Source organism: Pleurodeles waltl, chromosome 3_1 (assembly GCF_031143425.1).
Source record: "Pleurodeles waltl isolate 20211129_DDA chromosome 3_1, aPleWal1.hap1.20221129, whole genome shotgun sequence".
Classification (NCBI taxonomy): domain Eukaryota; kingdom Metazoa; phylum Chordata; class Amphibia; order Caudata; family Salamandridae; genus Pleurodeles; species Pleurodeles waltl.
In genome coordinates, this window is record NC_090440.1 from 962,980,095 (window position 1) to 962,992,718 (window position 12,624).

Genomic DNA, 12,624 nt, shown 5'->3' on the forward strand with positions numbered 1-12,624 from the left:
CATTCACAGTCTTCTGAGAAAGTTCCTTCTCTCCTCTGCATCTGGGCCCCAGTGTAGGTACTCCTGACTTCTTGGTATCCTGGGGCAGGGACACTATTCATCTATCCTTTTACCGGCTGGTTTCCTCTGAGTCTTCTGGGAAGGGTCCTGAACTCGACAAACTCCAACCACTGCTTCCTGTGTTAGCCTATGAGACAAATGGGTGGGTAACTGCCTTACTCCTGGTTACTGGGGTCACCTACTGTACTTACCCCTAGTATCTCTAACTGGCCCCAGTCCCTAGTTAATTCACCACACTTACCTTGGATGGAGTTCCACTTTCACATTCCATTTTTGTAGTATATAGTTTGTCCCTCCCCTAGGACCCTGTATATTTCTATGCTATTGTTGCTGGTTATTTTGTGTGTATAATTGTATGTAATATATCCAAAGGGAGATATATCAGTTTCATAGTAGTGCTGTAATAAAGTATCCTTTATTTTTGCAAAGCTTGTGTGGCTCTTTTTTGCGAATAAGTTACTGCCAGACTACTGTGGTACTGTAAGTGCTTTACATTCCTCCTGGATTAGCTTTAGCTGCTCGTGTCAGCTACCCATAGAGAGCTTCTGCTATCTGGACACCTATTCACTATTAATAAGGGCTGCCTAGACTCAGTATAGGGTGCCACACAGTATATGCACACCATAAACTGAGACAGCCTACTACAGGGTCTTCACCCACTGGGTGTCCTTGGTTAGCTGAAATGTAAAAAAGAGGCAGTGTCAATGTTTTCGATTACTGTATTTGCAAAAGTCCTGCCCATGTGTGTCATGCGTAGTGGTATTGTCATTCTCTACTCCCCTTTAGGACCACATGATGTGTGAATCCTGCCAGTGTACTGACGTTAACAGGGGCCTGTTCAATCACTCTATGTGATGCCAAATGCAGTGCACCACGAGATACATAATAGAATTCAACATCCTGTCTGTCATATTTCTGCAGCAGATTTTGGTGGTGCCCGTTTCCCATCACTGTAGTCCTCTAGTCTACTCAATGCGATGTGTTCACACTACGTGTTGAGAGACAGAATGTGGATGGGATTCTTTTTGTAAAGTCCTGCCTAGGTAGGTGGTGCCATACTAGACATGGCTGACACAGACACATGCATAGGTCCAAGGGCATGCCCAGAAGTTGCTTTTGGCTTACCTTGCATTAGCCAAGGCTTTTGATTGTCCAATATTGTCAAGGGCAGTTGACATGATGCCATTCATACAGTTTGCACTCCCACACACCAACTGAGTAACTGAGTGACATGGTGTCACAACTGCCATTTCCAATCCATGGTTGCATGTCACAGTGGGGAACATTGTGCAGCACATCTGTGACATCATTGTGCCTAATTTGTGCACACAACACATGGATCCTGAAGATTTGGGAGTGGTCTTTTGCAGTCCAGCTACACAACTTCGTGCACTGTATGACAGTGCTCAGCATTCCTAAATATTCAGGACTTGCAAATTAAAGGCTGTGAAGTTCTTAACTCTTACACTTGTGGAAATGACACTGAGCATGATAAAGTAATTAAATCTTGCATTGGTGGTGCCAACGTTAATTTTGAAGAAGTTACTCATGCTTGCACTGTTGATAAAATGATGGACCTAGTTACTTTTGCACTGGGTGTACCAGCACTGATGGTGATAGAGTTACTAACGCTTGCAAAGAAGGCACTGGCATTGAGTGTGATATAATTAGTATACATGTACTGGTGGTACTGGCACTTATGGTGATGAAGATATCTATACTTACACTGGTGGACTAAAACCAATGGTGCAAGAACTACTAAGGCTTACACCGGTGGTACTGACACTCATGGTGATTTGTTAGCTCTCAAGTACTAGTGATGTACGCCAGTGGCGGCTGGCAATTTTAGGAGGGTGGGGGGCGGATGAGAAGCACACTCACACTCCTTAATTCACACATGCACGCACATCCATTCACAACACTCATCAGCATTCAAACATACACACATGCACCAAACATTCATTAAAAAAAAAAACACACACACACTTACCTTCAGCTCGGAGGTACCAGGAGGGTTGGGACTGACCTTAGGTCAGCCAGTGAGGGAAGGCAGCAGTCCCAACTTCATCACAGAGTGACCCCATCCTACTCTGTGACGAGGTATCACTGACTGACACTCACCCTGGGCGCTTCAGGGCTTAAACATGAAGCACCAAGGTCAGAGTCATTGGGTGACACTTCCCCCGTCGCCTAGGGGGAGGACCTTGAGGCACCTTTGCTGAGCCGAGGAGGTCACGCCCATAGGAGCTGTGACCTCTTCAGCCCAGCAAAGTTCAGCTCAGGCAGCCAGGAGTCTGCGCAAATCAAGCATGTCTCATCCTGGCTGCCTGAGCTGAACATGAAGAGTGTCTGTCAGGCTGACCTTTGCTCAGCCTGACAGGCATTCTTCATGAGGGGCAAAAGGTATGGGGGGATGGCCCCACCGCCCTAAAGGACGGGCCGCACCTGATGTTGGCTGTTATGTTGATGGAGTTACTAACTCTTTCACTGGCGGTACTCACGGTGATGGCAATGGAGTAACTAGAACCTGAACTTGTGGTGCTGACACCGGTGTGATAGACTGACACTCTCTTGCAGGTCCTGGACTGGCAGGGATTGGGACCGGTTTACTAAGGATTGTGCAGGTGGTAGTGGGATATTGATCATGACTGTGAGTGATCACGCTGACAGTAAACAGGTAATAAGGCTTGCATTGGCACTAACGGAATGGATGGCGCCTGAAGTACGAAGTTTGGAATGAAGATTGTGACACTGATTGTAAATGAGTTGCCAGTGTTTGCTTTGTGGCACTTGCACTGATTATGTCTGAATTTCTAAAGCTTTCAGTATGGGATGGACACTGTTAGAGATTCTGTTAGTAGGACATATGGCGTGATTTACGGTTTGACAGAAGGGATATTTCATCACAAACATGACAGACCAGCCCACCCTATTTCAAGTGAGACATATACTGCAGACGGGATATCTGTCACGTTGCGACGCAGTATCCCATCTGCCAAACTGTAAATCAGGTCCTTGGTCTGGCAGAACTGAAAATGAGAGTGACGGAGGTACTCGTTATTCTAGGGGCACTTGTAGCTAGTCAGCTTGGGGATTAGCAACATTTGTCTCAAAACTTAATATTGTAATGAATCGCGCCCTGTGCTCAAATTACAAAACTGTCAATATGGGAAGGAAAACGCATTTTAGACGAGCAGTTGTAAGTAGGCAGTGGTGACACCTAGGGTAGAAATGCCCTAGTTATTCATCTCCATGCCTTCAGTGGGTTGCGGTTTGCAGGCAGCGGGCTCACCATGGAGAGGTTTTGAGTTCACCCCGGTCCAGCTAAAGGTTTCTGAAAAGCCACGGAATATGGGTGTGTAGGGGCACTCCAGGAACCCAGTCAGACACTAGGCACTCTAGAAAACCTGTCGTGATGTGGACACTAGGAATCTGGGCTTGCACTGGTCACTGCTGATACTTGGCATGTAATTAACACATTATGACTCGGGGCATCCACTAGGCACTCTGTAAAGCTTGGCAAGATGTGGACATTAAAAAAAACATTGGCATTCAATGGGCACGTAATGAGTCTGGACATGCACTGGGGACTCCATAATGATGAAGACACACTAAACCTGGGTTTGCGCTAGTCATTTCCTGATACGTGGCATGCAATGAGCACACTAATAATGGGCACGCACAGGGCACTCTATAGAGACTGGCATACAATAGACATAATATATCTAGGCATGTACTGAGCACTCTATGAATCTGGGCATGCACCAGGCACTCTATGAAAGCTTTCATAATGTGTAAACAATAAATCTAGACATTCAGAGGGCACTTTATGCTTGGCATTCAATGCACATGGTATGAGTCTGGACATGCACATAGCATCCTATGCACTGGGCACTTTAGGAACCTAGACTTGCATTGGGCAATCTATCAGTCTACTACTAGATGCAGGCACTCCATGTATATAATAATGTTATCATGCGCTAGACAGTGTGTGACCCTATACTTAATGCGGCACTCCATGACCCTGAACATGCACTGGGCTGACCATGACCAAAACCATACTATGAAATTGGTAGACTATGAATCTGGCATGCGATGGACACTGTGAATCTAGACATCAAAACATCCACAAGACACTCTTTCCACCTGGGCACGCAGTGGTCACGCCAATGCCCTCGATAAGCAATGAGCTGTCTACGAACACAAACATGTCACGGAAAGTCTAAAACCCTGAGCACACATGGCACAATATAAACCTGTCCATGCATGGAGCACTCCATGCACCTCACAAACAATGAGTAGTCTATGAATACAGACATGCCATGGTGATCACACATGACACAATATGAACCTGTACATGCAACGGGCACTCTGTGGACCTCGACAAGCAATGAGCTGTCATCGAACTGAGACACGCCACGGGAGGTCTATGTAACCTTGAACACGGATGGCACAATATAAACTGGTACATGCCAGGAAAACTCTATAATCGCTGTCTTTCACCGGGCCGTCTACGAACATGCCCTGGGCTCTTTAAGAACTCTCCCACTTTGATTGTCACCTGTCGCAGCATGCCACTTCTTTTTTTAGAGTCTCACATATGATTTTATGGGCCTCGGCCGGCTGGCTTCAGGGGCAGGTGTAGTGATTCCTGTAATGGAATCTAATAAACTCAAGGGCTCGGCCCCGTCTCTAATAATGCCTTGTCCGCACGGGCCCACCTACACCCCTCCAGCATGAGTACCGTACGCACGGGGGGCGGATCCACCATCACCCTCACCCTCACCAGGCCCTTAAATGGTGCCCTTCTGAGCCCGTGAGAGATACAGAGCAGAGGCGTAGAGGAGAGACAGGTAAGCACCACTGATGGGAGAGAGCATGGAGGGAAGGCGGCACAGGTAACAGCCGGGATGATGAGGTTGGTCAGTAAGAGTATTGCTTCATTGTTTCCACCTGCTGTCAATGATAAGATGTATGATTCTGCATACGTCCATGTATGTATGTATATATATATATATATATATATAGATATATATATATATATATATATATATCTATATATATATATATATATATGTCATTTGGCTTTTCAACACTGTTTCTGCCTGGAAGCACCTGCATCTTGCATATTCCCTAGTTTTTAACGTTGTGCCCTATGCCCTTTGCCACACATAAGATGTTGCTGTGCAGAGGATCTCACAATGCACTTGCTTCACGGGCCTTGAATGTGTACTACTGGATCCTAGTTTGGACTGAAGTATTTTACCTCTGCAGTTTTGTTAGCTTCTATTGTAATGGTGGGCGTGCCTGTAAAGGTGGGCGTGTCCGGAAGCACTTATGTATTGTGTGTGTGTCAGAAAGCAGTGTCATGCACAGATGAAGCACAGAGGATTGGTAGACATGTGTGTTGTGGTGTTTGAGGAGGAGTGTAAGTGCAGAATCATCGGGTTATGGGTCAGAGAAGTCCGAATCTAGCTGCTAGAGAACCTGAGCACCTAATCTAATTGACAAGAAGCAACCTTACAATTCCAGTGCTTAATTTGTAAATACAGACGTGGAAGTGGCAAAGCTCCCCTCTGAAACATACGGCTGCTGCAATTAAATGTGCGAGCAGTGGATACTGAGGCAGCCGAATCCTAAAGCCATCTCGGGCCTCTTTAATGCATTTACAGCCACTCCCTGCCCATTCAGCTCACTCCTGTAGCTTTTTGCTTTCTCCCTTTGTGACGCTTTTTCGTTTTTCTCTTCCTCCGTCTTTCCCAAATGTGCCTTTTGCTCGCAGTAAATGCTTGAGGCAGCAAAAGAAGTGCCGGCCCTCAAAAATAAGTGTCGGTGCTCCGCACAGGAAACAACAAGCACAAATTAAGCACTGTAAATACCATTCTTTCCTTGTAAAAAGAATGTTATCGCTGTTTACACAAAAATGCGATGAACAGTCATACTTTTTCTTCTATGAATTCTGCCTATGTAATAATTATGAAAGTGAATCTTCTAATTGATAATTTAGTTTAACTACGGATTATTTTGGGAATGTAAATAAATCGAAATCGATTACTTCAGAAATTGCAAAGAGAGAAGAAGAAAATGGCACGAGGCACAGTTATGGAAAAAAGGATCAGTAGTAGGCTGTAGTAATGCGTGGAGTTAATGGGATGTAGGATGGAAGTATGAGTCAATAAATGGAGTACATGTAGTGTGTAAGTAGAGATAGATGTAAAAAGGTATGGCGAAGGGACGAGACAATAAGAAGTGGGTAAGCCTAGAGGTACTAGGGTACAGGTGGAAGGTACTAGGCTATCGATGGGTACATGCATCCTGTATAATCAGGGGTATATCCAATAGGGTAGGGAGAATGGATGGGGTATTGGTGTATAGGTAGGTATAGAAGTACCAGGATATAGGCATGGCAACAGATAGTAGGGTATGGGAAGGGGTGGAGCTACTAAGGTGTATGTGGCTGGAGTGGGACTAGGGTCTTTAAATAACTGTTGTGCCATTATGCTTTGCATAAGAAGCTATACGGGCAGATCCATGGGCAAAGAGGGGGGCCTATAGAAGGAGAAAGAGGAAGACCAGGAAAGAAAAAAGAGACAGGGAGACACAGCGAGAGAACAAGGAAAGACCAAGGAGAGAGGGAGACACACGTCTATATCAAGGTCATAAAAAGTAGATAAAGGAAAAAGACACACGCACAGACTCAAGGGTGAAACAAGAGATAGAGAGGCAGAGGTAGAGAAAGTGTGTGAGAGATGGAGAAGTAGGGAAAGAAAAAGAGATGAAGTAAAAGAGTGATAGAGGAGAGACAGAGACTGGGGCCAGTGTGAGAGCAACGAGAGGGGTATTTGAGGATGGTAGCTATCAGAGAAATGTAGGGAGAGCCAGGGTGACAGCAGAGACAGGATGAAAGACCCACACTGGGGCCAGAAAGGGTGAACCCTTTGAAAGAGGATGGGGAGGAAGACCCAGGGGAAAGGCAGATGAAGGGAGAACCACAGGCACGGTAGAATAGCGAGAAGGCTGTCAGAAGTGAGGGGAATAGAGGTGAAGAGTCCCGGAAGAGAAGAGAGTGAAAGAGACAGCAGATAGGCACATGATGGAAAACACTGAGGTAAAGTAGGAAGAGTGAGCCACAGGAGAAGTACAGAAAGAATGTGAGAGAGAGAGATGAGGCTACAGAAAGGAAAACGACAGAAGCCAGAGATACAGAAAGAGAACAGAGAAGAGAGCATTTAGGAGAAGACAGACGAAAAGTAAAAGGGAAATGCTGAAACAGGAGAAGGGCGTGGGGGAACGGAATGGAGAGAAGAGAGCCTAGAACGAAGTCAAGGAGTGAGCGACTAAAGTTAGAGAAGAGAGAATGAGATCCAGGTGGAAGAGCCAAGAGATGGAGATCTAGAGAACAACGGAGAGAAGGAGGCCTAGGTTGGATGGACCGAGTGCACTACATTTCTCAAACTGGTTCCATATTCAACAAAGTTCTCTGTCTTGTGGTAGTCATCTGGGCACAGGCTCCTGTCGAGAGGCATTGACTGATGCACTCTGCTCAGAGGAGTTGATAAGATGGAGAAAGGGATGGGGCAATTGTGGTTGTTCTTGCAGAAGAGTACCCATTGTGGGGCTAGAATCTAAATCTGGAGAACTAAACCCTTTGAGTGCAGCCGCTTGGAGGCGCGCCATACAGCATTACTTGTCTCGTTTGCAAATCGAGCAGTATGAGATGCATTTGGACATTATATATTTCTCTTAAAGAAGGAGGTTATGTTCAAAGTATTTGATCAACGTGGCCAAGTGTGGTGTGTCCTTTATCATTCTAAGGATAGCATACAATTACATCTTTAGATGTCATGGAAAGGTGACACAAGCAGTAGATTTGCTTCCCACTGACGGATCATAGCGTGCCCAAAATTGAATTGATCAATAATCAAGTTTTCCTCTTTCTTCGGGACTTTCAATGCAATTACAGAGTTATACTGGGTTAATGACTCTACTGCTTCTGTGTAGGCTGTCGATTGGTGACTTCGTTTTGTGGTAGGCTCTAACTACCTCAATTAAATGTCAGTTGCAGAGCAATATTTCTGTTGTTCCTAGAGATTTATCCTGTGACTGTAGCAGCCCTGCAGTTTGCTGCAGTTTTGGTAATGCAAGCAACTAAATGCTGACAACTGAAGAGGTAGCCAGCGGTAATGCTACACAGTTTCAGAATGTCTGGTGCTCATTATATCTGGATTCATCGCTTGTGGGATGTTGTACAATCGCTGTGCCTGTCACACACCTCGTCCCAGGCGCCCTTTGCACCTGGGATGTGTTGCATTCGATTGCCCCTCTTACAACATGAACTGGGAAGTTGGAGCGCTTTAGGCTGCTGCTTAGGGTCCTACATTTAGTTTCACTTCAGACTCGTTTTGAGGCTGTGAACTTTGCCTTACTTATAAGAATTGGTTCTGAATGGGAGTTTTGGGAATAATAGCGCAACTACTTCACTGTGATCTATTGAAGGACTTCCTGTCTAGCAAGCTTTTTTCCCGAGCCTGCAGCAGTATTCTGTTGTTGCCACAGAGGATAGGTTGCATGCAGACCCTGATTTTGATGTGCCGCAGGGCACACATATCCTCATCTTCTCAATGATCCATAAACGCACACACAACCTGAAGTAAGACTCTAGCCTGGCTAGCTAGCCCTTGTGCCAAAAAAGCTTGTGCTTGAATTAGCCATTAGCCTCTCCAGGGGAGGGACCTGCAGGAGGAGGAGAGATAGGACCACATGATGTACTTACGTGGCAGTATGAGATGTGGCAGATAAACAGAAAGCTATAGGGGCAACTTTGTGGAACAGGGAGAGACCTAGGGGTAGTGAGAGGAATGAAGGGTTGGTGTGGCCAAATATCGATCTAGGGCAGTGGAGTTGAAGACCCCTGATGAAGTATGACCATGACGAAGATTCATGCTTCTTTTACAGGTGTGCCATTGAAGACCACCCCGTGATGTCGATGAAGATTCTCCTCAGTGCCGCACTGCTCGTCGCTTGTTTTGGAGTGATAGATGCAGACAGTAAGTATCCATGAACCCTCCATTCTCTCATGGTACATTTGCAGACTGAGTATCATAATGACCATATTGTGTCCGTTGAGGGGATTTAGGACTATGCAAAAGGTATAAATGTATTTACCCGGGTTACTATGTTGCCTGACGTACACTTCTGAGAACTTTGTGACACTAAACATACCAAAGAAGGATTGAGAGGCCAGAGTCAGTCACACCACGGAGACTATTGTACCGCAATATGAGAATTGTTCAGGATCTGAAAGGCCTCACCAGTGTGTATTTCAATACCTTACTGAGGGTCCACTTTTGCTAAATAAATAAATAAACAAACAAATAAATAAATAGTGACAAGTTCTGCCCAACATAGCCCTCCCCAGCTTCATGCCACAGGCTCTGCTGTGTTAAATGTGAGCTTTGAAAAGGCAACCATAATCTGTTCCAGATAAAATGCCTCACCTGGTTTATTCCTCACAAACTGGTAGGCTCATGCTGCCTCTGATGACTACAGACTTCATCTAAACGTCCATTGGAAAGTACTCTCCAGGCACTGATTGTATGAATGCAGTATCTGATGTGACTGATTCCCTACGTAAAAAGTCATTCCAATCGATGTGCTCAGAAGGTTAACCTCTTTGCTTTAGCAGAGTGTAAGCGTGAATTGGGATAAAAAACATACATGCCTCCCTCTCATTCCCCCCATCTCTCTCTCTCTCCCTCTCTCTCTCTGTCCCCACAGTTTGTTTATATACAGTGCAGGAAGCCTGGTTCATATTGCCCTGTGTCTGTCAGGTGACCAGGTGCTACATCCTTCCCTCATCTTAGATCTAATCTGGTGCTCGCTTCCATAACTGCCATATAGGGTTTTATGTAGCTTACACAAATATTGCATACATTTGAATACCTACCACTACATGGCAGAGGGTTTTCATTTACCATTCTAAACACCTTATTCACTTACATTGGCCTTAATATGCAACAGAGTGGTTCCAATAATTTAGTGATGCTATATATTGTGTATGGCATACTGACTCTGTACCCCATATAGTAGTTCAAAGGGCGCACTACTACTGCTATCTTGTGGCATTGTCTTGGAAGTGAACTGCAAGGGAGGGAGACATCTCTCACACTATATTCCTTAGTGCTTTACTACTACGAGTGCCTCATGTTTGAGCTGGAGTCCATTGGTAGGTGGAAGGTAGCAACTGCTAAGTAAACTCTACCTGCATATGTGCTATATTATGTGCATATAGTGCCCCAGACCATGAGGCATAGCCAGATATCCCTGCAGGAGAGGCACTTTCCTAGCAGAACACAAACTACTTTATATCAGCCTCATTGCACTTGTCAATAGAGTTCTGTGGCACAGCACCGACAGAACTAGTTGTGCAATCCACAAAAACCAGGGTGAAGTACTTGCCATCAGAGAGCGTGGGTTGTATCGGACAAGTCGATCCTCTCCTTCTTCATTAGGGATCCATCACTGTGAGCAGAGCTAAGCATTTAGGGCCTGACTTAGATCTTGGCACAGGAGATACTCAGTCACAAACGTGATGTATATACCGTCCGCCGTACTCCGATCCCATTATATCCCATGGGAATCGTAATACGGCGGACAGGATATCCGTCTCGTTTGTTACGGAGAATCCCATCCGCTGAGATCAAAATGAGGCCCTTAGTCATTTTTCCTTCCAACTTATTGGGTGCAGCCACTCAATCTTGTATGGCTTGTAAACCATGAGAACTCATCCTGGCATTACTCTAGGGGAGGGATGGGCTAAGAAAATAATAAGCCTAGTTCTCATGTGATATGTGCAGTAGAGATATCTTGTCTTCTGACTGGAATCCGAGAGGCTCGCCGCTTTGTAATGTAGAACCACATGCAGAGGTTTTACTTCAAAGCTTCTTGGAGCAGTGTCAGGTCAGCAAAGTGCATAAAAGCTGAAGTCCACACTGCGGAGAGCCTATGTTCTTCCAACCAATATAGGCATTTTCTTTTCTTTACCCCCAAGCGGGAAGCCAATTGTTCCAAAATTTCATGGTTACTATATAGTTATGAAACATATATTTCACTGCTGGCTGCACCTTGCACCACATAACTAGTGTGGATATGTTTCTAACTCTTACTGAGTAGAAAGAATGCCCCCTTGTGAGCCCATGGGGGATCCACGGTGCAAGTAGATATTACCTCCAAGACAACCACCTGTGTTGGTATGGATAAGATACTTTCTCAGGTGACTAATGTGTTTCAGTGCCACCACACTGTGGTGTGTACACCAGCAAACAAGCACCCGGGGTGCAGAGTTGATGGAGCAAGGGTATTGGAACCTCAGTCTTTTTGTGAAAGCATCAAACAGAATCCCCCACTGGTTGTATGAACCTTTGGTTGTTCGCTTGAAGCGTTGAGAGGGAACTAACATCAGAAATACATTTCCAATACAGTGAAACCTAGCTGGCTTCACAATATCGACAGAGAGGATAGTATTTCAACTGTAAAGATTGATTTACAGATTGTTAGTCAAATCATCAGTCAGCAAAATTAGCAATGGCTAAAAAGGTATATTAATTCAGTCAGAATTTTTAGGTGCTCTCAAGTATTCTAAACGTAAGTATTATGAAATACAGATTAGTAACAATCAGTATGTAAAGAATGCAAACTATCCAAATAATGTGCTCCATAAAGAAACCCTTGCTATCTAAATTAAAATTGAAAGAGTGGTGGGGATTTCTAAAGAGGAAGAGAAGGTGTCAGCATTCTGTGAACCTCAGTAGAAGTTCAGAGGAAACAAAAGAGTGTCTGGCATATAACTTTCCACTTAGGGAAAAATCAAACAGAAATGTCTGTTCACTTCTAAGTGAGGGTAAGGCCTGCCCTAACTAACAATGGCACAACTAATTAAAACACAATTGAAAATTACAGAGCATCCCTATCTCCCTTCCAGAGTGCAAGACCAATCCTGTGCCAGCATTTGCTGAGAACCGGTAAACTCCCCACATTCCTATCTTCACATAGTTAAGTACACATGTGCTTGTCCTTGAGAGTTGCACCAGTACAGGAGGCTCCTTTTGTTGTCATACCTTCATATCTGATGCCAGCTTTCTCTTCCCATGCATCACTATTACTCTAATACATAACAATAAACTTTTCTCTAACTAATGAGGAACCTCATGCCATATCTGCAGAGGAACGATAAACAGTGTACTGCGAAACTTTAAAGTGTGAAACACTCAGCTAAGGCCCAACATCAGGATAAGCTAACTTCAAATCAAAATGATTATTACTAAAGTGTAAGTACATTTAATAAATGCAATTACATTGATTATCATTCAACTTAATACATTTACATATGATTTCTCAACAGGCTAAGATATGATTACCTAATACATTCTTAGAGTGGGGCACACAGATTAATGAAGTTAAACAATCGTTGAAAATATCAGTTACATGTAAATGCCTATAAAAGTTATATAGAAGGTGAAACCTAAACATAGACTGCTCCAGAGTCAATGGTACTTACTTCTGCCT

At 44.5% G+C, this 12,624-nt stretch overlaps 1 protein-coding gene across 2 annotated transcripts in view; it reads left to right on the forward strand.

The window, feature by feature from the left end:
* Positions 1-4,794: 4,794 nt before the first annotated feature.
* LOC138284822 (uncharacterized) overlaps positions 4,795-12,624 on the forward strand; it is a 36,904-nt gene continuing 29,074 nt past the window's right edge. Inside the window, exons 1-2 of one of the 2 annotated variants that reach the window (XM_069224008.1) lie at positions 4,795-4,913; positions 9,016-9,107. In XM_069224008.1, coding sequence (XP_069080109.1) covers positions 9,041-9,107 — 67 coding nt within the window. In that variant the 5' untranslated portion in view covers positions 4,795-4,913; positions 9,016-9,040. Of the gene's footprint in view, positions 4,914-4,955; positions 4,979-9,015; positions 9,108-12,624 lie in introns of those variants that run through there. The other variant, XM_069224007.1, reaches the window with a different exon arrangement.